The sequence below is a fragment of the Syngnathus leptorhynchus genome, chromosome 5 (assembly GCF_054491065.1).
Source record: "Syngnathus leptorhynchus isolate UIUO chromosome 5, UIUO_Slep, whole genome shotgun sequence".
Lineage (NCBI taxonomy): Eukaryota > Metazoa > Chordata > Actinopteri > Syngnathiformes > Syngnathidae > Syngnathus > Syngnathus leptorhynchus.
In genome coordinates, this window is record NC_141199.1 from 9,184,804 (window position 1) to 9,210,537 (window position 25,734).

At 40.2% G+C, this 25,734-nt stretch overlaps 2 protein-coding genes across 2 annotated transcripts; one reads left to right on the forward strand and one right to left on the reverse strand.

The window, feature by feature from the left end:
* Window positions 1–5,195: 5,195 nt before the first annotated feature.
* lrpap1 (low density lipoprotein receptor-related protein associated protein 1) lies at window positions 5,196–13,807 on the forward strand. Its single transcript, XM_085912768.1, has 8 exons — window positions 5,196–5,476; window positions 5,955–6,099; window positions 7,677–7,807; window positions 8,668–8,788; window positions 11,309–11,464; window positions 11,693–11,775; window positions 12,771–12,947; window positions 13,049–13,807. The coding sequence occupies exons 1-8, from the start codon at window positions 5,312–5,314 to the stop codon at window positions 13,115–13,117; spliced, it is 1,047 nt and encodes a 348-aa protein (XP_085768894.1). The 5' UTR covers window positions 5,196–5,311; the 3' UTR covers window positions 13,118–13,807.
* dok7b (docking protein 7b) lies at window positions 13,560–24,943 on the reverse strand. Its single transcript, XM_085912766.1, has 12 exons — window positions 24,890–24,943; window positions 24,733–24,778; window positions 24,100–24,167; window positions 23,270–23,420; window positions 22,641–22,841; window positions 19,883–20,002; window positions 18,801–18,911; window positions 17,505–18,190; window positions 16,318–16,392; window positions 16,157–16,202; window positions 15,983–16,087; window positions 13,560–15,497 (listed from the first exon to the last, which is right to left on the reverse strand). The coding sequence occupies exons 1-12, from the start codon at window positions 24,941–24,943 to the stop codon at window positions 15,358–15,360; spliced, it is 1,803 nt and encodes a 600-aa protein (XP_085768892.1). The 3' UTR covers window positions 13,560–15,357.
* Between the last annotated feature and the right edge of the window lie 791 nt (window positions 24,944–25,734).

The window sequence follows — 25,734 nt, forward strand, 5'->3', positions numbered from 1 at the left end:
TCAAGCACTTTGACACTAAGAACAACTCTATCAACATCTGCATTCTTTCACCATTGGTCCTTCAAATACGTTACATCTTCATGCGTGGACGTACTGAATCAATGATGCGGATATGTAAGCTCCGCATATCTACTATGTTATCTCTATCAAATCGATCCGTGGTAATCGCAGTCACATTGCTCTCTCCATAGTGTGTTACTGCTATTAGATGGTGTATTACTCTTATTGCAGAGAGCAATTTCACCTGTTTGCTTTTATTGGAAAACAATTTATTTCCCGGGTAAGACCTTGCTTCATGGTTTTCAATGGGGGACTACTAAAACTAACACTCCCCAACATATTGGCAAATGAAACATTATTTGTATTCTTGTTCAAAAGTCAGTTTCTGCAAAAATGAACAAGAAACTCAAGATCATTTTAAAGAAAGATTAAAGTTTAATTAAAAAAAAAAAAAACCACAGCTATTGCAGCATATAACCTGTCCCGCTCAACTGAAAAAGGATACTATGAAATATTTGTTAAGAGTACTAGTAGAAATAGCTCGATGTCTTATAATTAGGGAAATTACTGTGAAGATGTTTGCTTCTTGCAGAAACCTGAATGTTTTGTGCTGCCCCTGACTAGTATTTGGAATTTTTCACAATTCCCTCCCCACTGACTAAAGCCCCAATTCCAGCTGAAAAAAAAACTGCCTTGAAAGCATAATTTTGCCAAAAGCATGCTTCCCTGTAGATATGGTGTTGTTTTGATGATGTGCAGTTTTGTGTTTGCGCCAGACAGAACTTTTGGAATAAGATCCATAAAGTTCATTCTTGGTTTTATTAGACTATAACATATTTTCTCACATGAGTTTGGCAGATTTTTATGTATTTTTTGCAATGATGGACTCTGATGTTTTTCTCTGTAAGATAAGCTTCCATCTTTCCACCATACCCTCACCAACCTGCATGCCTCTTGGCTAGCGTTCAACACAAGCAGATGGCTCCAACAGTTAACAAGCAAAAAAGCACCTTTTTTACTATTGGGTTCAGATAGCCAGCCTGCGGGCCACAGCTGGCCTTTTGAAATGAGACTTTTTGTGACAACGATGATCTTTCGGAAGCATCATGCTGTGATGTCTCTTCCTGCTTTTGCTTTTCAGCAGCTCAAAGTTGAGCTTGCTCCTGGCTGCACTGCAGCACATTTTGATCTGTTAATTTTGCAGTCAGCAAAACTATCAAAATTGCAGAGGGAACTCACTTGAATAACTCAATCATGTCTTCATTCATCTGCCAAATATGAGTCAAAAATGACATGTTAACGTGACATAAAGTGTGACTGAGTTGCCTTAGTGTTATTACGGTGATGCATTCCTGTGTCATTTTACAAATCCATCTTGACATAATTATGACTGGTCAAAAAGATCGAGAATAATCTTCCCTCCATCCTCACCATTATTACGATTAAATTAGCATATTTCACCGTGGTGCAACCCACCGCAAATGTGGCATTGTTCAATTTTTGTGCTGTCCACCCGCTTTCTCACCAAACCTGTCAAAGCATGGGTGGAGGTTTTTTTGTTTTTTTTTTAAATATAAATTTTCATGTACATTTGCGCCGTTGTTGGCGTGAACATGGCTGACTGACTTCATAGCCAATCGAAGTGTCTCCTCACAATACCTAAAAATTTAGCACGGGAGAGGCACGGTCTACGTGGCGGAAGCATGAACTGAATCACTGGATGCATGAAATCAACACGCGCAAAATATGTTTATCAGGAATTGCAACAAGATCTCCACTTGCAGAAGTTGTTCGCTGTTGGGTACCTGGAGACAGCCTTCCACCCCTGTCTGTGTGTATTTTAGGAGTTTTATCAGAACTCAATAACTTGTTTTCATTTAAAGGTTAAGGACTGTCACTGAAGTGTTGTTCCTGAAAAGCCATCTTGGGTACAAGGTCTCAGCAAACCATCTGTTGGACAGGTTTGATTATAATTTCATTTCAGGAACATTTGCTTGCAGCAGCACGTCACAATAAATTAGATTCTCATACTTGGCTTTGTCATTAACTGAAAGAATGTGACTCCTAATAATTAAACAAAAAAAACTAGCATAGCATTTTTTTCTTTGTTTGTCCTGTAAGTAAAAACAAAACCTAAATTGTAATATAATAATAATAATATGGTTCTCCTCTTTCAATTATTGGATCTGAACAGTAGTTGCAACATCAGCTGGAATATAAATTTATACACCATTTTCCAAACAAGGCTGTCATTTCTCTTTTAAAATTATTTGAGCAATATAATGTGATCCCCTTAAAGAAATTGATTACCTAATTTATTTCCCTATATTGTAAAATAAGCACTTTCATATTCCACTCATCTTTACGATGGATCTTTATGGTCTCCTGTCTCCTTTCTTTTCTCCCAACAATGTCCTCAAGGAATACATTTGTAAATGAAAGTTTGTTTTGGGAATGAGCGTCTCTTATTGAATCAAATGAGGTATGGACTCGAGAAGGGAGAAAGGAAAAGGTCAGCAGACTGTGAGCATTTAATGAATATTGAATCTACTGCTACATGCGCATAAACACACAAAGAGCAATGGAACAAAGCAAGACAGTATAAATGAAACGATTTCGTGGAGAGACAGTATCAATTGGAATGAGAAAGATTCTATGCAACAAATGTGTGGATGCAGCAGAATGAAAAGGTTTGAAGAGACTTATAAATTGCAAGTGATGTTTAGAATGTCATTTTGGACCCTCTTTCTGCATCTGCTGGTGAAGACATCTGTGATTTTTAGCGAGACACCCATCATCTCCTGAGCAGCCTAAAACAGCCTTCCTTTCTGCAGCCATGCAGGCTATGTGTATAAAAGTTTATCAATTTTCTTTATGGAATTCAAAACATTCAGCGAAACGGACAGACAGATGTGAAAGGACGGGTGGAAATAAAGTTAGAATCCACCGTGGTCCGTCAAAGGCTGATCGGATTGGAGTACTCTTCTATTAAATCATGTTTCCTTGGAAACGTTCCACTCCTTCACCTGCAGTGGTAAAGGTGAAGCATCTTTCCTCTCGGAAACAAAATTACTAATACGAGGCAACTGTGCTTGTTTTTATATATACCTTGTTTAGTTGTTGGTGATCATTTCGGACAACAATCTCTACCTTACATCTCGTGTTTTTTACTGTGGTGAAGGTTTTATTTGACCAAAAAAAGAATTGCCTTTTTTTACCCAAGGACACGTCAAACTGACAAGCAAAAGAGATGAAAACATTAGACATCAAAAGCAAGAGAAAGTTCATCTGAATTCATTAAATATACATCATGCATTTAAAATGTATGCAACGTTTTCAAGAAGCAGGTTTGTTAAGATGGCTGTTGGTACCTTGTGAAAAGTAGGATGAAAGGTTTTGGAAAAGTTAAAAAGCTAATTGGAGACAAGCTCAGTTGAAAGTAAATGTTATGTCTGCCTCTGCTGCTCCCTGCAGTTGAATTAGCACTGGCAACAAGATGATCACAGCTAATTTATTGCAAACACTTGGCGTTAATGACAGTGTTTGTTCAAGGCTTGTGATTGAATATATCTTTTATTCTATTATGGCTGTCTCTCGCACAAGACATCTTGCTGATAAAATACAAGCTGGCTCAGTGTCTGTCTTGCATTATTTCTTTGCTTTTCTTATTGTCTTCCCTTTAGCCTGTTTTTGTTCTCAGTCTCAGTGCTCTCAGTTGAATTCTTGCCAATATGCTGGTGTCAACAAACATTGTTTATGTCACGACGCGGTGGATTATTTGCTGTCTTATAGCTTCCCTTCATAAAATGTTTCTGTGTGCACACTTTTGCTGGCAGGCTATACAGTAATAGTGTGAGCACCCAACCATTCAGTTGCAAAATACCAACCACATCACTCTGTAGATGTTTCCTTTGGAGGAAGTGACATGATTGATGAGTACTGTTGAGTCATTCTACAAGGATTTGATGGAGAGTAAAACAAAAAGCATACCAACATCAAAACTAAGCTGTATTTTGGTGCATGGTCTCGTGGGAATGAACGTTCTTTTATTACTGTTTCGAACATGGCAATCTAATCACAACTTTATTTAAATCGCATTGCCTGCAAATATTTTTATTTGTTATAACATTCAGGAGACCTTTGCAATCTAATGATATTCAGCACAGGAGCTGAATCAAAAAACTTTCAAAAGCAAGAAAATTTAGCTGATACTGTTGCAAAAGTGTGAACACCCTCTTGTAACTGGGGATGTGGCCGCGTTCAGAATTAACCGATCACATTCAAAGTCATGTTAAATGGAAGTCTGCACACACCTGCCACCTTTTAGTTGTAGACATGTTGAGCCTGCTTGGAGGTGAGGAACTGGAAAGGGCAAACTAACACCCTTTTCATTTTATTTGACTGCAGCATGGATACTGAGGCTAGTGTCTTGCTGCATGATTTACCCCTGCTGCATCTATCCTAAACTTTAGACAATCACAAGTCTTTTTTAATCCATGATTAAAAACAGGCTTTTACAAAATCTGCAAAAGTATCTATAATCACTGTGCGGAACAGTTGGACCCTGTGTTCACTGACACTTTTACCCCTCCCTTAATAACCCATGTAAAGCCCCTATCCAGTGGAAAATCTCTACAACTGTACCAATACCAAAACTGCCTACATGACATACAAGTAGATTTGGGGATCTAGGATAATGATGCAATAAGTCATATATAATTTTAATCAAGGGTGTATAGTATATTGCAATGTGATGTTCTTCATGACTTGTGCTGTCATGAAGTGATGCTGTCATCTTGACCCCCAAAACCAAATTGCGCCACAGTCAAGATCTATGATTACTATATTACCACTTCTACTAATAGTATTCTTTCCCTTGTTGTCAAATTTAATTTAGAGATAATTCAATTATTAGAACTAATCACTAATCAGCAAATGAGTATTAATAAATTAAAATTGCACACTCCAGGAAATGGCTTTTGGATGCAGCCTCCAGTCGCTGAAACGCGTGTAGGCTTTCGATTTGCTACCGGTATTACTGTCTACGTTGCCTAGCAACGACGCCGCACTGCAATTTGGGATTTGTAGTTTAAAAGAGCCATGTTTGCAATCTGTACATCATCCTTTCCAAGTAAATAAACTACCTTGCCCACAATGCAACAAATGCGGAACTGACTGCTCCTTTTGGTCACGTGTTTTACCCCATCTAAGCACAACAATAACAATACTGTCAATCTGTTACGACTCTCTTGAGTGGTGTACCTTTTTATTGTAGTTGTTCTTTAGACACCCGGTGTCTTTCATATTCAAGATGAAAGAACTGTTTTCATTCATTGTTGTTTTTCTCGGTGTATGTGTGATGGCTGGGAAATACTCTCGGGAGTTAAACGAGCCCATCAAAACTGGAGATGGTGATGAACAAACGATCGAATTCAGGGTATCGAAGTTGAATCAGGTGTGGAACAAGGCTTTACGGGTACGTATGATAAATCCAATCTAAGATTTATTATGTGCTTGGAATCTCTTCCGAACCAAAATGTCACAGTGCATCTTGAGTCGTGAATAAACGTTTCCTACAAGAAAAGACAAAGGTGTTGTACGTATTAAGTTTGTATAATACACTAACCTTAAAATATATATATTTTTTTGTTCTGCAGCATATATAGCTTAAAGTGATGCGTTAAGCTATTATGCTATATGCAATGAATTTATTAACAGAACTACAGTGGAAGGGAAACAAATTATGTGGAGCTTTTGGCATCTTTTAAATCAAAACCCATTTTCTTTTGTATTTAGCTTTATACTATATTTATATTAAAACATCTTAAAAAATATTAAGAAAGATAAATAAAAAATAAAGAATCATAAAAATGAGTAATGATTGAAATACTCATTTTTGATTAGCGGAACGGACATTTTAACACTTAGTCTAATGATTTCCTGTGTTTTGACAGATGAAGTTGTCCCCTGTGAAGCAAGCTGAGCTGCACAGTGACCTGAAAATCCAGGAGAAGGCTGAGCTGCAATGGAAGAAATTCAAGCTTGAGGGACTGGATGAAAACGGAGAGAAAGAGGCCCAAATCCGCCGTAACTTTAATGGTGAGGCTGTCTCTGTGTCTATTGAATTTTCTTTGAGGACATGGATTGGTTTGTTATGAGCAGAAATAATCAATGCTTCAACTTGTGTCTGAAGGGTTGGTTATCATTTAGTAGTAGTAGTACCTTTGTTCGATTCTCATTGGGGCAATTTTGTAGCTTGTCTTTCTCAGCAAACTTTGGTGAGTGACTGCAAAACCTGCTGTTAATTACATCATGAGACAGAGATGGCGCCTAAAAAATGATCAACAGTACGTCACCTTTGCAAGACTTCACAAGGATGTTCTCAGAAGGACGTGACCACTGAGCGTAGATTGTTACATATATCTCTGTTGCAAACTTGCTGATGAATATGAAAGATGGGTAGAGAGGGTCATAAACATAGATGTCCTTGAATATTATGAGCTCAATTTATGGATCAAGCACTTATTGTGCATTTTTTCACTCAGCGCCTAGTTAGAGAACAGCAAAGTGTGCAAAAAGAACTGAAACATTGAACACTTGGGCATTTTCACTCAAAGGATTAGACAGAGTTAGTGTATTTTACTTTCACCCTCAAATTTCACCTTAATGCCAAATATTCCCAACTTATTGTGAGTAGTGCATTCTCTGCACAATGTTTACCAGCACCAATGATATGCTACAGGCATGTTTAGTTTGAAAACGGTTATTATGACTGTTTTCTCTCGCTCATCTGTTCGTCATTAGGTGACAGAAGTGTCAGTAGTTTATGGTATGACATGGGTGGGATATGAATAATTCATCAACACCTGCATCAGTGGAGTCCAGAAGCCATCTGGACTTTACTTCACATTTCACTTTGCACTGCATCAGTGTCCTTGGAATAAGAAAAGAGTCAATGCTCCTGTGTTGGCTAAATATCATTGCTGAAGCCGCAGACCATAAAAGATCTTCATCACTCCTACCGTATGTACTGGGGGCGTATACTATGTGCTTGTTTTACTAGCCGGTTATTGCAGCTCACCTGTAGCCATAAAAAGTTCAAGGTAAATGAGTGGATCGTTTGTGAGTTTGGGGACCATGAGAGTTGTAGGCACTGAATGTGTGTGTGCCCGCGCCACTAACTGGTTAATGAGTGATACGAATGGGTTACTGCACCATGTGAAGTGGTGCTGAATTAGCTGCTGCAATAACAGTTTACTGGAGCAGCACAATGAGGGAGGACAGAGCCAAGTCCAACACTGTGTTGATTCAAAGCACTTCTTGGTTAAGATGCTGACACTTTTTGCTGCCAACTGTGAGCCGCAATATTATTATTATTATTTTTTTTTTTTATCCCTCCTAGAAACAGTCATGCATTTAGCCGTCTTGAATCAGCTTCATGGCGAAATTATAATCTTTATTCCATTTTGTGTATTTATGGACATCCGGACAATTTGAAGATCAGCATGGAGTTCAGTTTTTGTAATAGTAGGGCAACACTTAACGGCTCACAGTTTTGGACCAGGCTTCATTAAGTCTGTGAAGATTTTGTTTTTCAAATACTAGCTTTATATTTATTTAGTTATAAATGCTCCCCCTTAGCAACTGAAGTGTTTTGCTTTGCCTGCGCTTGATAGTGATCCTGGCCAAGTACGGAATGGATGGCAAAAGAGACACCAGACCCCTGGAGAGCAACTTTCTCAAGGACCATGACGTTAGAGATGGCGATATATTTGAAGATCCTAAACTGGATAAACTGTGGAACAAGGTATGTGTTTATATGCAGGCAGTGTGAACAACTGGAAGATCTATGACTGGCCAAGTCAATGACCAGACCTTAACTCAATACAACATTCATTTGACCTCTTAAAGAGGAGATTGAAGGGAGAAGAACCTCCAACAAAAACAAACAATAATTGGAAGAGGCTCGAGTAAAGGCCTGGAAAAGCATTTTGACTGAAGAAAGCAACGATCTGGTGAAATCAGCGGGTTACAGGCTTGATGGAGTTAATACAAGTCGGATTTAGGATGCCAGCAAATATCAAATGTTAGTCACTTAAAGATAATGTAATCATGTCTGTTTCAATACGTTTACAAGCTTGAAAAGCCAATGGCTTCAAACAAAAGCTGCTCTGTTTGGTAAGAAATCTCATTAGCTTGCATATGATATCTGCCAAATGTCTCATTACTGTGTTAATGGCTACAATGGGCCTCCCCTGCACAACTTTTGGAAACCTTTAGTGCCGCTCTGAAGCCTAATGTCTGTCTCAATCTATGGGAATATTTGATGAATGTTCCAAAACAGCAAAAATAAAAAATAAAAGGTGTACGTTGAGTCTGAGAGTGAACAAATTCTACGAATAAAAATCGAAGCTGCCTACTCGATGTGGAGCGACTCACAAATTGATCAAACCTCTGGTAAATCTAGACAATTTTTGGTTGAGGTTTTGACACTAATAAGCTTCTATTTGTGCACATTGAACCATTTGGTACGATACTCATTAATTCCGCTGCCATGCCTTTGTGCGTTATATAAGATGACAGTGATTTATTTGACGTCAAGTATGTCTACGTACAATCATGTGCTTTATGCTCTGCCGCCAGTTCCATTTGTGTTTTGTCGCGCAGGCAAAAAGCTCCGGGAAGTTCACTGAGGACGAGCTGCTGAACCTGAAGAGAGAGTTTCAGCACCACAAGGACAAGATCCATGAGTACAACATCCTCATGGATACTGTGAGCAGGACAGAGGGTGAGCGTTAAACCATTATCATCCTCACAAGCACGTGAAGGACACATCTTGGGATGTCAACCGCCATTACTCCTTCCCACACAATGTGTTATTTATGTTCACATACTTTTGGCCCAGATTTACGTAGATTTGATATGTGGATGGAACATTGACCATATTTTTGAATTAGTTATAAAAAAATAATTCAATGTTCACTAAAAGTTACAGGATTGGAATGACTTGAAAGTGACAACAAATAGTTTTTTTGTAAACCTTTCCATTTAGATGACAAACGTTAGAAATTAGAGTTTGTTCGTTTCATCAAACGTTTTTCTTTGTAAGTGATTGTGGTACAAGTGGGTTTATGACCTTTGAGGCGTGCCATTATCAAGGATTAGTGGATTTATTGGAAGCAACGGTCCTCCACTACGCATGCCTCCACCTTGTCCATTAAGCCCACCACGTCAGGCATTAACTCTGTGGGATACACGTCTGATTTTGCATGATCATCGACACAACTCACAATGGCTGGATGTAAATTCTCTGACAAGTGGCTCATGAATGCCCAGAATGCCTGGCTGCTTTTGTGTGCTTGGCTGAATTCATGTGTGCCTGCAGGTCGTTGGCATCTTTATTTGCCACAGACACGTAAGTGCCTGCTTTACATGTCAAGCACTCAGCTTCATAAGGTAGAACATATCTGGAAAAAAAGAGGACGTCACCCTAGTTTATGCATTTTTTTTTTCTGGTGCACTTGAATTGCACAAGAATTGTGGCAAGCTTGATACAAACAATAAAATGACATGCAGGGCCGCAGGTCTTGCATTTGACACGTGTGACATACTGTGTCGGACTCGCCACGTGAACAGCCACCAGCTCACAGTGCATGGCCTTGACATCACGTTAGCTATTTGACATATTATACGGCAATGCGTTTAACGCCGCCGCCGGTCTCCTCTGGCTGGGACTGACACTTGCCGCCTGTTTTGTGACAGAACCTTTCTGTTGGAGCTCACCACTGTAGCATGTGCCATGAACTTGCCGCAGGTACTTTTCTGCTTGTCTGATGTACTTAAATGTTCAGCCAATCACAGGCTGCCCGGGAGGGAGTCTCTTTGCTTCCACGCTTCCTCCACCGCCACCTAAAGCTCTATAACGCTGTCTGTCTTGATTCATTTCTTTTATATTTATTGGATTCTAAGGTGTCATGAACCATACGAAGGTACGTGACGCATTTGTTCAGAGACACCTTGAAATGTTTGTTAAGATAGTTTCTTTGTCTTTATTTGAAATAATAATGATGCAAACTCATATGATATAAGATGTAATGTGTCAAGTGTAACTCTCACTAGAGATTTGGTGATATATGTAGCAATTAGTTTGTTGCCACAAATACTCAGAGACAGTGTTTGTTTGGAAACGCAACACTGTATTTTTAATCTAGTGCCAAGTGTCGAGCTCATGTTCTGTTGGAGGAGCAACATGAGCTCCTTCTCCACTGGAGGTAGAGCTCTTATGGAATTTTGCCTCCGGTGTTGTCGTCTGTCTAAAATGATTGATGGTCTTGACATTTTTCTGTCATTGGGAAAAATGGTTGTCAGTGATGGGAAATATTTACCTGTTTAGAAGATGAGCGCTCCCTACTGCCCATTTGGATGAACAGGTCAATCAATGTCACCAAGGAGTCATGTTGTGGTGGCCCTGCCAGAACTGGCTCAAGCAATGGTTTAAAAAAAAACAAATTATTAAGTACAAAGCCAAACTTAATATTTAGCATTTGACATTTTCTGGGCATTATATCTTGTTCAAGGAAAAATACAGTCCCCTCTGAATGCATTGGAACAGCAAGGTCATTTTCTTTTTGTTGTTTACTGTCATGTAAGTTTCATTATTATTATTTTTTTTTGTCCAGGCCTGTTTAATGAGTTTGTTTTTAAACATAATTCTGCTCAGCCACAATTCCAAAGCGATGTCCCATTTTCATTGGGTTATTTTCAAGTCAAGTCCATTTTTTTTCATATCGACTTTTATCACAAAGAATTCTCAAAGAGCTTCAGGAATATTAATGACTAACTCCTGATCTTAACCCACAAGAGGAAAACTGAAAGTCTTGCATATCAATATATTTATATTTGCATTTTATAACTTTGTCAGATTCAAGTTAATTCTATGACCACTGTGGGTTTTTGTTTCCATTATCAATGGAGTACCAACATTATTTGATACCCTAGACCCTCTGTTGACCAGCCACCACTTTTGCAGATATTGGTTGCAATTTGAAATAAACATCACATCAGCCAAGATAAATTCACCACTACCGATCGTGTAGTACATATTGGCTCCTATGTGCCCTTTCCGCAAAATGAATGCCATATAAAGAAAAAGGCAACTTGATGTTAAATGTTAATAACCTCCATCTCTCATAGCAAGAGCAAATTCCTCAGCACACTTGCTCTCGTTATTGTTTCCATCACCCGTCCTCCTCTTCACATCCTCTTTTAAAGTGCTTTGACTCCTGACCTGTACCCCTTCGATTCCCAGAGATCCACAAGAATGTAATCTTGCCCCTGGAGGATGACGGCAAAGAGCAAGCGGTGCAACAGAAGCACACGGAGCTGAAGGAGAAGATGAGAGACCTTAACCAAGGTTTTGCGCGCCTCCGTAAGATCAGCCACGAGGGCTTCACAGAGGACAGTGGTGAGGGGAAACACCCACACACACACTCTGCATATCAATAGAAGAAATCCCACTTCATTATGTTCAGCTCTCACCGAGTCTGTCGGCAAATTCTATCTCGCTGAGTCACTGTTAGTCTTTCACTTCATCGCTGTCTCTCCCTGTTGCATTCTTACTGCCTGTTTTTCGCTCTCAAGCTTTTGTATTCAGTGCATTATTGGCGTTTTCACGTGTCGATTGTCACCGTAGAATTCCGGGAGCCTCGTGTGATTGAACTGTGGGAGGCTGCCAAGAGAGCTAACCTCAGTAATGATGAGCTGGACTCTCTCAAGGTAGGCTCCACATCTGCTCTGACTCGCATCTATTTGTTTGTATGGACACACGTTTGCAGCTAGAAGAGTCATTTACGACATTGTTTGGTTTTTTTTTTCCACTTCAAGAAATTGTTTGATCCTTTTGTAAAAATCGACTCAACGGATACGATTTATTGACTTAAGAGTGTCAGACAGCCATGTGGCTAATTTGCATAAGAGCCCAAGGAGGGACAAGCACCAGCAGGGCAGACCCCTTGCTTGTCTTGTCATAAGAGATTAAATGGAGCTCATTCTGTTCTTATCATCAGCAATACAGTATCGCACTTAGTGGCCGAAACAGCCACACGTCACATCCACTTACCGCGCTATAATCATCATCGTATTTTTCCTCTTTGCTATTTCTGGTGTGCTTCTTTGGGCTCATCACAAAAAAAGGCCTTAATCGTTTGGATGTGCACTGAACTCTTACGAGATTAGCCAAAGTCATCTTTCTTCTGGCATAAATATTGGCCTAACCTCCATGTTTGTGGGTGTTTTTGAAGAAGAATCTTCCTTAAAGGTTTGGTTGAATTGCATGACCTTGAAGATGTTTCCACTGAATTCTGATTATCAAGTTGATTTTTCAGTAAGGTGTGCTGTCAGAAAGCCCAATCATTTTTGGCCTTGACCCAGGCGCTTTACCTTGGAGTCCTCTCCACATTTCATTTAGTTGAGTTTTATATTCATAAAAGTTGCTATTCAGGATCAGGCTGATTCTTTTTTTCTTCTCTCTAGCACAGGCTGAAGGCCAAAAAGCAAATCCTTCACGTCCTTTGCTTAATTTTCTGTTTGTTTTGTTCATTTATGTAAAAAATCTGTACCAAAATTGAACATTTTGTATCAGGTATTCCAAACATTTTCCACCCAATTACCTTTTAAAGGAACTTATGGAGAAGTGACAGCACATTTTCCCAGTCATGATGACCCTCTGAGGGAAACCATAACTAGATGGACCTTTTTTTTTTTCAATTTAGGAGGAGCTGCATCACTTTGAGACCAAGGTGGAGAAGCACAGCCACTATCAGGAGCAGCTGGAACTTTCCCACCAGAAGCTGCAACACGTGGAAGCCTTAGGAGACAAACAGCACATCAAGAAGAACCAGGAGAAGTACAACACCCTGGCTGAGAAGACCAGGGAGATGGGCTACAAGGTATTTCAAGTCAGGTTAAGCAGTTAAGAATCGCTTGCATGAGTTGAGTTCAAATGAAAATTTCGTAAGAATTCAAAACTGACAGAGTGTTCTTTTTGCAGATGAAGAAACACATGCAGGACTTGCACAACAAAATCTCTGGTCAAGGTCTGGGCCACAATGAGCTATGAGGTCATCGCTCGTGTCAACGCCGGTGAAGAAGTATTACGTCCCCTCTCATACTAACTCAGTTGAGCCACTGTAAAACAATGTTTTTTTTTTTCTACCTTAGTATTTGTGTGTTGAATTGTTGTCCAATCACAGAACAAATAGTTTTTTGTACATACTATGAAAAAGATTCCCCTATAAACCAGCATTTTTGTCATAAATCATCAGATTTGTTGTATGTCATCAATAAAGTTGAAATATGACAGTAGCAACATGTAAAGAACTCAAACAAATGCAAGAGGTGAAAAAAAGCAGTTGGAGTGTCTGACTTACACAGTGGCCAAAGTATTTTCAAATCTATTGTCCCTACTTGGATCTGCTGCAATAATCTCCAGACCGACATAACAAACGCTGCGTGCAAACAAAAATGTGACGAGGCCAAAACATTGCATCAATCTATAATATTTAATCAAATATGTGGCAACAACATAAAAAGAGTAATTGGAAAAATAGAGTTTAATATCATTTGTTAACTTGGCAGGAATAAAATCATTTGCTATTTACAAGCATAGTAGTCTGGGAATTATATCCCCCACAGTCAAAATAGCAGACTGCTGCAGAGAAAATCGGAACTCCCTGTGACTCAGCATCATTCTCTTCAGACACACAAGTCTCGTAAAAGTAAATTGCTGTCAAATATTAGCCTATTTGTCTTGATGACATCAAGAGACGGGAGGGGGAGTGGCAAATTGGATCACACACACACACACACACACACACACACACACAGCTTTACCATTCATCTGTTTGTGCCGGACCGCAAGCATCGCCATTGATTACTGTGATGAATAATGGCACTGGCTTGACTGATCACTCTCTTCAGTCTTTCTTGAAGTGTGCACCTGAGAAATAACTCTGAAGCTGCTTTTTCATTCAAACGCAATTGAACTCTGATGTGGAATGATCACCAAGCACACCGGGCCTCCAAACAGTCAAATATATGTCAGGAGTGCCTGAGTTTTTCATGTTCTCATCTTGTGTAGAAAGATTTTCATTTTGAATATCAATTTTGGAGCATGTCAGCTGGGGACAAGGCTTTAAGCAATGCTCCTCGAGTTGGAAAAATAAATTCAAGCTAAACCAATTAAAAGCTGACATTTCAATATATTGGTCAACAGCCTTTCTCTCCTCCAACAAGAGCCTTGGCAGATTTAAGTGGTCATTGCTTTTGAGTAACAGATCTATCCAAAACATTAGAATGTTTTTCAGTTAGTTGATTGATGCTGTGGTACTATTTTGTTAAACGGACACACAGAGCAGAAATTGAACATAACTCCCACAATGTTTAGTAAAGCCAATGCTGTTTTAGCTCAAGTAAGCCAAGCTTTCAATGTTTTATGAAGTGAAACGTTCTCACTTTTATTTACTTTGCACATAGGCCATGAGGCATTTGAATTGTGAGGGTCAGGATCAAATTGTTTATGATGGCTGCTTTGTTGTCATGCGTCTTTACCACTGCATCCAAGGTTTCTCTATACGCTCAAGTTTTGAGTCCTCCTCATAGCATAGATGATGGGAGGTTTTAGATATTTGTCATGATGTTAATAATGTTGATATGAACAGATTAGGGCAATACAAAAAAACAAAAACTTGAATAAGTGACTCAGATCATGAACGCTTGGATGAATGTTGTCAAAATTGGCTATCCTGCTATCCTTCGAATATTGACCTCCATTATGGCAGACAATCAAATACCAATCACGTGATCGATAACTACAATATCTAGATCCTCCACAACTGTGTGACGTCGTTCTCAGTTTTTGCACACTCGGTTTTTCAAACAAGAATAATGGATTGGAAAAAAAAAACAAATCTGTAAATCTGCTTTACAGGGTGTTTCACTCGGGTTACCCTTTAAAATAAATGTCTTAGAGAATACAAAAAAGCTAGGCTTTGGAGTCAGACTTTAGCATCTATGATCATACAAAGCACAAAAATATACAAAACCACAAATAGGTACAATTAAAGTAAATAATTGAGGTTTAAAAGTGAACTATGAATATGCAGGACATTACTTTACGCAGCCACAAACCAGACCTCTGAGGCATTTACTAGTCGGGTATTCATTTTCTAAGTGGAATGGATTGTTCTGCAATTAATGCTCGAAAATGAAACTGGATGTTGTACAGTAAGGAGGTGCTTAGCTTATTTGGAGACTCCAGCGAATGAGCGCTGATCGCCATCCTCTCGGGTAGTAACAATGTCAGCGCGGTGGCCCTCGCCGCCTGTCGTCCATCTGAGTCAGTTGGCCCTCCCTGGTCGGCGCGTGCTCCACTCCTACTCTCTGTGCTGTTTCCATGGCGCTGTTGTTTCCATGGGTGTACCTGGCAATGGAGCCATCTTCTGGATAGGACAGAGGTGGCACCGGGGGAGCATAAAGAAAAAAAGTCATGCACATATTTTTTATTTATATTTTGGTTATTTATGTATCTGATTCTGTTTAGATACTATGGAAATTTTTGTACATACATTGAAATGAAATTGAAGATGTTGCTTGACATTGCTGAATAATTTCTTACTAATACAATGTTTTTTACAGTTTTTGTTTTTTTTAGAATTAATACAGATTTAAGTACACAGCGAATGATAAAAGAGATATGCATATTTCAAGTGGAAAGATTGGACATGCCGCGTTTAGCTCCCCTTTAAATTTCTCACGTTATGCTTTATAATAATAGCTCAGTCTCCAAATTAAGGTAGCTCATATTAGATTACAGGTCAGAAAAGGTTCACCACATCTAACCAAATCTTATCACAAAGGTGACTTTTGACTTTGACAGCCCGGCAACATACTTTTTTCCAATCCATATAGTACTCATCAAACTCACCACATTGTGTGATGGGCTGCAGAGGGCTGGAGGCTGGCACAGAGGATAGCATCCTAATCAGATCATCATCATCATCATGGGGATCCGCTCTCACACACGGCTGGTCTGCATGTGGACACATCCAACTTTATGACACATGTTGACAGACACAAGCATACTGTTGCAATAACACACCTGGTGAATCAGCAGAAGGCCGTGGACCTGATGAAGCATTGCCAACCTAGAAAGGAAGCGTATGAATAATTCACCTATTTATCGGTGGGCAGCTTAGGTTTTGCAAGTGTGTCGCACAATCGGCCACTTCTCACGAACAGCGTAATCAAATCAAATCTTACCTGCATCAGCAAACTTCTGCTCTTTGCTGTGCGCCATTGCTCTGGTGTGATGTAGTTATCCAAACCATAACAGCACTGCAAAAAAGAAACACAAGAGTTGTTTGTTTAAGCCAATACAATTAAATGAAAGATGTGTGCTTTTATGGCCAAAAAAGCAAAATGTTGAAATTCTCAGCACACTTGATAATTCAAGAAACAGCGTATAAAGAAAAGCCATTTGTCATTCAGTCAACATTGCCTTCTCGCAGTGTTTCTGCAGGTTTCATCACTACTCATAAGTGCGCCATAGCTGGAAATGCAGTACACTCACAAATGAGATGTTGGAAATCACAAGGCGCTCTGATGATAATGTACTCCTGACAAAAGAGACAATCTTTTCATCAGAGGCCATCAGAGGATTCATTAAACACAAGGTAACAGGTCTTTTCGGAGAGCCTTTGAGTTATCAAACAAATGTATCACAAGGGAAAAACAGCAGCTCCCGCCAATGTTAGACAGAAGCTCAAGCCATGTTTTTTTTGTTTTTGTTTTTTTTAACAGACAAGTGTCCAGTGTAGTGGAACCTTTGAACGCAAGTGCCCCGAAGGCCAAAGCATTTGTAGTCAAGTTTAGATGTTTTGGGGATGAAGCTAGAGCAGATTTACAGAAGATAGTTTGGAATAGGGCTGCAACTAATGATTATTTGAATAATCCACGAATCTGATGATTATTTTGTCAATTAATTGATGAATCAAAGTTAGAAAAAACTGTTTTTAGTTTACATCTCTTAAATTTCAAATTTGTAGTGCAAAAAAAAACGAATTATGATTCAGGTACTGCTGTTGACAAGCTGAAATTCAGATGATTTGGACAGTTTTGAATGAGAAAAGGTATCCGAGCGATGAATCAATTATCAAAAATCATTATCGTTTAATTCACTAGGAGTTTATTTGTCATTAATTGATTAATCGTTGCTCCTCTTCCAGAACTGAGCTAATGAGTATATTGGTAGAAGGATGATGAGGATGGAACAATCAGGCAAGTTACATCTAAGGGGAGCTATGATTTCCGTAAATATCCTTTTTGTGACATTTTTTCTTCAGTGGTGTTCTGTAAGATTTTTCCACATAAAATATTTACCTTGACTAAAAAAAAAAAAATTTGTGAAACACTGACCATGTCTATTGAAGATGTGAACCTTTCAGTACCTGTCTTTCTTCAGAAAATGCCCTTCCTTGCCAGGGTATGGACTTGTACTCAGTGTCCAGAGGGGGCGTCCTCTCACCGGGCCAGGAGAGAGAGCACGGCAACAAAGCCTGGCGCTGAGGCTCCGATCCTGGCAGACCTTTTGTCAGTCCTTGGTCCTGACTTACAAACGTGCTGTCAGAGGAGTACTCTTGAACTGCTGAGGAGTCCCTCAAGGCTCTGTTCTGGATCACACTCCTGGGTGTATCATAGTGTTGTCTGAGCAGGTCATCACTGAGCCTCTGAGCAGGTAGACTGGTCAGGGAGCCAAATTCCTCCCCTGCTCCCTGAGTGGCCATCTCCACACTCCCTGTACAGGAGGAGAAACTTCCCGAACTCCCGGTCGCTATCCCAATGCCGCTGTCCAACGAGCTCTGGCGCCCGCTGTCATGGAGACCCCGAGGTTGGAGTTGCGTGGAAGATGGACCACAGCTTCCCATCACAGCAGAATAGAGGCGGTCATCTGAAGAGGTCAAGGGCTTCAACGTGGATGAGCTTGACGCCGTCTCGCTGGGGAGGTGCGACTTTGCAAAAGGCTCTGCCCAGAGCGGACGTCGGCTCCCGTAGCTGGTGTCTGATTGGCTGGAGGAGGAGCTGGAGATGCTGCGGTCGTCCCCGGCAACAGATGTGCTGCAGCTGTAAGTGGAGGCTGAGAAGAAAGTCATCAAGTGGTTTATTGACTGAGCTCAAACATTTTACAACACTTCTCTCATTAACTTTTGTAGAAATCATGAAAGCGTTCACCCATAGCATTATAATTGGCACAGATGATGTATGACCAGTCAATAATAAATGTCAATAAATGACTGCAATTAAAAACCTACAAGAACTTGGCTTCCCCCCTATCATAGGCTCCGATCCTGGAGAACAGGATGGCTTGGGGGCCTTCAAAATAATCCGTGAGTAATTTAATTGTATCCATTTAACAAAGCATACCTATCTTGGGCTGTAATAAATAAACAACTCATTTCTTTGATTCACTTAAAAGCTCTGATATGATTGTGACAAACGTATCATTACATAAATCTGAGATCCCTGCGTGAATGCATGCTGATCTTTTTTTTGACAAAAAGCTTTTTTTTTTTAAATTTAACTTTAACTTTAAAATATTATGGCTGTTGTCATAATATTTCAACTTTTTGTCTCCACACAAATCTGCAACTATTCAAGTCCCATAGCACTTCGGAGTACAGATGGTTATGTCTAATTATGTGAGTCTCTTTAGAGACATTTCAGCAATGAAGATTGAGAAGATTTACCTGTGCTGCTTGCAAGACTGCAAGTGGACAGCATGCTCAGTCTTTTCTCCAGCTCTGAGGCTTCCTGGTTGATCCGTTCTTCAACTGATGCCAGATCAGCATGGGGGTTCTCTGTGTTTAGCATCAACACAGAAAATTGGTCAGTTACAATGAATTCCTATCCAGGGAGAAGACAACAGAAGAAAACAGATGCTTAAGTGTTGTGATGTGAATGTTGCTTTGGACATTATTTTTTAAAAAGATATTTAGCCAAATTAAAATAGCTGTGCTGGATATAAAAAGAGCAACTCTGCTCAAAAGAAACTGAATTCATGTTGCATGTCTGCATAATGGCAGGCGAAATGAGGTGAGCGTGAGCACATGCGTCAGTCCGCGCACATTGCAGAGGGTCGTTTTGTGCACCCCAAGTGACAACAACCCAAACCCTGGATGTGTGCCTCGGGTCTGTAACCGTTAATGCTTCACATGCTGATGCCAAATTTCTTCACAACACTTTTGTGAGGTGTCAACTGACATCGCTCCTAGATGGCTAGGCTATGCTAATTATAACAGCAGTAATGTCGCCAAGCCCTACAGCACAGAGCCTTTACGTTTTTTTTTTAATGAAAACTGAGGTAGGAAAGTGAAAACGGGCATAAAATTCATTCAAAAAGTTTGAATCAACAACAAAATGCATTAACCCCTGTTTTGACACATTACTAAGAAACTGGATCCGGGCCAGAATTGTACATTACCTGACAAGTGTGAATATTAGTTTAAATAGCAATGTGGTGCACGAGGAGCTAGCTCTCTTCCTGTGGCTGTTAACACGCAAGGCACAAAGTCAAGTAAGCACGTTTGTTTCTATATAAAGGTACGGTCAGATCTTTGTTCACATCTCGTGCCTCTCCTCAGATGGCTCGAGCACATGGTGTCTTAGAAATGCATGCCAACTTAGCAACACATCATGTGCAAAGGGCTTGACCCCACTAGTCATAAGCTGACCTTGAAAGCTTTGACTATGAGGCGTTTCCGTTTAGCATGACAGCTGAAACAAATGGCCAACGATTAACAGGGAGCAAAACATGCACGTGTGTCTTCACCTGGCAGGGAAGGTCGCAGCCCTTGCGGCACCCTGTTGGGATTGACGCCTCTGACAATGCAGTCAAATAGAAAACTGATCTGCTCTCCCTCTGAGCAGGACAAGAAGAAAACGCCGGCCCCTGCAGCAAACATGAAACACAGGGGGGGGGGGAAGTTATACCTTCTTTATACATAAAAGCTGGTTGTGTGTAATGACTTGCAGATTCTGACAAGACACTGACAAATGTGTACAATAGGCATGGGGACCAAATACTTCCTGCAATGTATTTTAATGGGCTCTTTCTGATAGTAATGAACAAATACAGTTGCATCCAAATACATGACAGTATTGTAGGAAAGTTAATTTTGTTTTTTTGAATTGGTCGTTTTAGGTTTTTATCACATGTAAACTATAATCGTGTGTGTGTGTGTGTGTGTGTGTGTGTGTGTGTGTGTGTGTGTGTGTGTGTGTGTGTGTGTGTGTGTGTGTGTGTGTGTGTGTGTGTGTGCATGCGTACTGACGGACATGGAAAATTGCTGCCATAGCACACAAGGCTTTAAATGACTTGAACCTATCAGATGTTTGACAGCTTTCCAAACTCTGCCGCGGATCATTTATTGCTGCCTGTGTGGATGTAATTGTGTGTCTATGTATCTTTGTGTGTTTGCAACACAAACATATGTGGACCTGATAGCCAGAGCAAGAGCTCCACTCCAAACATCGATTCGAGGGTGCTGCTGCTGCTACTGGCTTGTTACAACAGCTTGCCTACCAACATAAGCGTGTGTGCGAGAAGGTGGTCACATTTATGAAGTCTCCAAATCATAATTCCCTTGATACTGCCAAGTAAACATGCTTTGCACAGCAAGGCTGGCCGCCGCTGTGTGTGGTGGATTAGTCACAAAGTCTGTTATGTCACCTTGGTACTTGTCAACTCTGAAACCTGAGGTTAGCATCTGAGTGCTGACTCTGAAAGTGTTTCATGGTGCCTCTCGAGGAGAAATCATCTTTCTGCAGCAGTGTTAGAATTCCAAATGTTTTTTTGTTTGTTTGTTTGTTTGTTTGTTTGTTTGTTTGTTTGTTTGTTTTACAGCACGCTTAAATGTAACAGGCAAATGAGGGTTATTTGATCATTGATTAGTTCTAAATGCACTCTAGTGAAGAACTGTTCCTAATTATTTGTAATTATTACAACTCGTTACTCTGCACCATTTGGCACTGATGAGCATTTGCTCATCGGCAAAAGTGTCTCTCATCATGTCACACACAATTGTATATGCTCACATGCAAGAATTCCGTAACTTTTGAGTGAGATTTCTTCTTCATCAGGAAAGAGGTCACTTTACTTTTTGAAGTGAATTTCTAAGCCTCAAAACCCCCCCGGTACATTAGGACCTGCAGGGGAGCTAAACTGATTGCTGCCTAGAGATGATTCACTGAAATAAGTGTCCAAATGTTGACGTTTCATAGCTCAGTGAAATATAATAAAACACTAATGGCTGCCTGGGGGGGGGCAAATAAAGCTGAGGGAATGTGTAAGCAGAAATACTCAATTTTTCATTGTTTGCCAAACTTTGAGCTCAGCTGAATTTTGAAATATTATAAAGCCTATCATAACTCATTTTATGACAGGCCTAAATAAATTATGTTATATAAAACAAGACTTTCTATTACCTTTCAATATTCCATTTCTCAACAAAGTAAAAACGAGCAAACGCACGTGCTTTTGCATAATACATTTTTTAAAGATCCAAGAGTCCAAAAAAAACCAAATGCCACAACAATCATGGATTTTTGTTCAGATTGAATGACAGTTGTATATATATTTTTGTGCTTGTACTTTGAGAGTGTAAAGATCTGCTCTGCATAATCGGGAGGGCTGTTTTTAACGTTTTACCTCTAAATAAGGAAAGTAAAACTTTAAAAGCACCTCTTCTAGAAATGCAGTACAGATCTGCAAGTTAAAACCACAATAATATTATTGTCTTACATTTGAGTAGTCATAAATAATAATAATATTAATTCATATAATCATTAATATTCCTCTGTCAAACAAAATATCATCTTTGTAAATGCATCATTTTTGATTCAGCTTTTGTATTGGCCCTCATTACATTGTGCAGTGGGCTTAAAGTTGTGATATGTGGCTGTCAAATTCTTTTCAATACAATTCATCCACTTACTACATTCTTTTGAGCAACACTCAGAAAGCCTGCCACGCCTGTCGCCAAGATTGCTGGGTAATAGATCTCTGAAGCCAATAAGACGACAAGAAAAAGCTGCCGTGACACCGGGAAGAAATATGATTGGCTGCACAAGCCTGACAAGGATGCCTGGTATTAATAGCAGCTGGTCATCGGAGCACGGAAACAAGAGCCCCTCATGGTTAGTCGGGTAGGAGCCATGAGTCTGGACGCACATACTGTACACACATACCTGTCCTGTACATACAAAGCAATTTTTGGTGGGAGTAATGACCTGGATTAGTTCCACTAGTAGGTCTTATTCTATTTGATTTAGTCCCTGGTGCTCAGTTCCGCCAAAAATATACACCTGACCGTCACAAGGTACACTTGCGAAATCGAATGAGATCCAATACAAGACCTGGATCTTGACTACTATATATTCTGTCATGATTAAAAACAAACCTTAACGTCTTTACAAAGCAGCATAAAGTCTAAATTGAAAAAAAACCCATCATTTTCATTCTCGACTCATAGTGTCACCATCATATGGAGAGGATTGTGCTTCTATCAATCTTGTGCAGTCTTACTCACAGAATCCGCAACGAGTCCCGCCCTCAAACACGAAGCCGTTCGGCACAGCGCCGTATCGCCGTAACGTGGACAGCTTCCAGTGGCCGATGATGACGGGAGGGAGGCCCCTGCTAAGGGCCAGTAGGTTGTTGCACAGGTGAAGCGTGGCGGGGCCAGTCTCCAATTTGGTACCAGGCTCCACATTGACACCAAATCTGTGGACTGCAGTGCCAGAAATAGTGCTTAAGACAGAATTGTGCCAGGGGAATAATTTAATTGATCCCAATTGGACTACCAGAACAGTCTGGTCCCAACTAATTGCCCAAATAAGCTTTCCTGGAATTAAGTGAATAAGTCATCACAATATAGGCTAAAGGAATATAAATATAGCCATGGATCGGCCTACATAAAGTTTTTGTTGGCCAACAATTAAATGTGACGGATCAATGGATACGTAAAAGCCACACTGTAAAAGTTGATGTTTGAAAATTTACAACAGCATAAAACTATTGTCCTAAAAAATAAAGTGAAGCTTTCAAGTTAAGAATCTTCTCAGCGGATGTCTCCATCTGCAATTCCAAAAATAAAGTGAAGCTTTCAAGGCAAGAATCTTCTCAGCGGATGTCTCCATCTGCAATTCCACCACTGACCTTCTCCCAGGCTGTAGCGTACATGGGCATCCCAGGCCAGGAGAGCTTCTCGACTGTGGAAGCCCAGCACCAGTGTGTGTGACAGGCACAAAATAGAAAGGGTGTAGGTGACGCCATCATAACCAGGCCCTGGTTCCACACCATAGATGCCCTGAAAAAAAAAAAGCATCACTAGGATTAACAAAATATATTTCTTTTTCGAGAGCTGGTTATACAGTACGGAACAGAATAAAGCAGCCATTGAGGTGAATGGAGCTCAGCTTTCCACAGCTGATGTCAAGTCAAGTCAACAATTGACAATTATTCTCAAAGCATCCCCTGATCTTGAGCTCCCAAAAGGGCAAGGAAAAACTCCCCTAGCAGGGGAAAAATGAGAAACCTTGAGAAGGGACCACAGATGGAACACACGTCTTATTGTTCTCTTCTTCTTTACAGCCCAATTGTTGAATTGGAAAAGTATCTGCAGTGCAGCCACTCATTTTGCCAAGGTTGCTTCCAGATACCATTCATAAATCGACAATCCGTTCCACACAATGCAGATCATTCTGGATACCAAAGATGCCGCCAATTTAGAGAAGCAAAATATTCCCCATAGAGAACAGTTTGGGATTGCATTGTGCCCATTCGTACTTTCAATAGAACACTTGCAATGTCCTATAGATCTCATTGGATTGGGCTTCTGTACTAAAGATAGTGAGTGATTGTGGAGTACATAGAGTGTGACAGCAACAACAGAGAGTAAGGCTGCCCGCTTAACCAAAGGGATTCACCAGAACGCCAGACCAAAAAGCTGCATTCAGAAAAAAAGAAAAGAAAAAAATGCTGCGTACCTCTAATGTCACGCCGAGACGCTGCTTGGTTTTCTTCTTGTCTTTGTATGCCAGCACAGACAGACAGTCTGCAGGACACACACAAACACACACAATGTGACAAAAGCTTTACACGTTGGTGCTTAATAACATCACACAGAGTAGCTTTTGTCTCATTTGAGCTGTGAGTCTGTCTATGCAACAGCTGCCATAGCAAACTCTAAAACAATGAGCTGATCCACTGGCACAGCTGAGAATGACCATCACTGTACACACGTGCACACATTCACTCCATCCCCAACAACGTTTGCCTTATTTCTCAAAGGATGCATGAATTTCCTATTTTGCATATGATCCCACTTTTAGTTATTGATATTTTGTTTTTTAAATGAATAGCCCATAAAGTCTAAATCTCCCACTTGATGTTTTGACTGCAGACTTTCCTGATAATTAAATTTGGAACCAGCGGGCGATGTTTGCGCAACGTCCACGTGTTGACGTTGCGCAAAGTTGCATTCGAGCTCCTGAGAGGCGTACAACTTGCCCATGTCCAAATAGTGTATGGTTACATGCAAATATTTGAATCACAATGTTGCAACGTGTCAGATGAAGTAAATATCAGTACTAAGGATGAAAATGAAAAGAAATACTTACCTGCCACCGGAGAAGGCTTCCGAACGACAACCCATCGAGACTTCCACTGTGAGTGCAGAGAGAGAGAAAAAATCAAAACCAAATCTTAATGTATGCTCCCAAAGACCACGTTCACAATTTTGAAGTTGTTAAGAAGATGAAAAGTTGCAAAATTCACCTTTTTGCCATCTCTAAACTTGACTTGTCCCTCCGCGACAACTGTATCCGTCATCTTCTGACATGGTTCCGAGCAGCTGTGTGTGTGTGTGCGTGTGTGTGTGTGTGCCTGAGTGTGTTTTGGAAGGGGGTGACTTGGCTTTTCAAAATAGCCTCAGCAGGGCAAGCTGCAACCCCCCCCCCGCCAGTCGCACCATCACAGCGGGCCCCCCATCACCGGGCCCCAGCCAAGTTAGTACAGTTGTCGTCTGAACTTCACGACATAATTGGATTACAACGGCATTACTCGCATATATTTTACTTATCTCCAAAATCTGACCCCCAGTTGGTGACGGACTTGTATTTAAGGAGCGTTAACCTTATTTAAATTGTTAAGTCGAAAGGTCATGATAGACAATTAAAGCACTCGGGGGGGGAAAAAAAGTAAGCAAAATTCCTGTATTTATAGTTGACGTAGAGATGACGTAATATGAGAACATCCAAATGAGAAATGAGATCCAGCTCTTACGGTAAACCCTGGATTGGTTGTCCGGCCAATTTAGATGTTTCAATGAACCGAACGTGATTTTAAAAGATGAGAGAAAGCTGGAGTAACCATAGAGAACAAACACCACACCAGAAGGCCATAGCCAACATTCAACTTCTCCGACAACCACAGATGGTGAAGATGTGCTAGCCACTTGGCCACCACTGTCTTTGAAAAAGTCTACCTTATTAAGAAAATTGAATAACTTCGAGGCATGGGGATTTCCTTCATCTTTTTAACATTCATCTAACAATTCCATTGTTGGCTGAAGATCAATGACATCTATAGTTTCATGAGCAGAAACCATGCAGACTAAATAG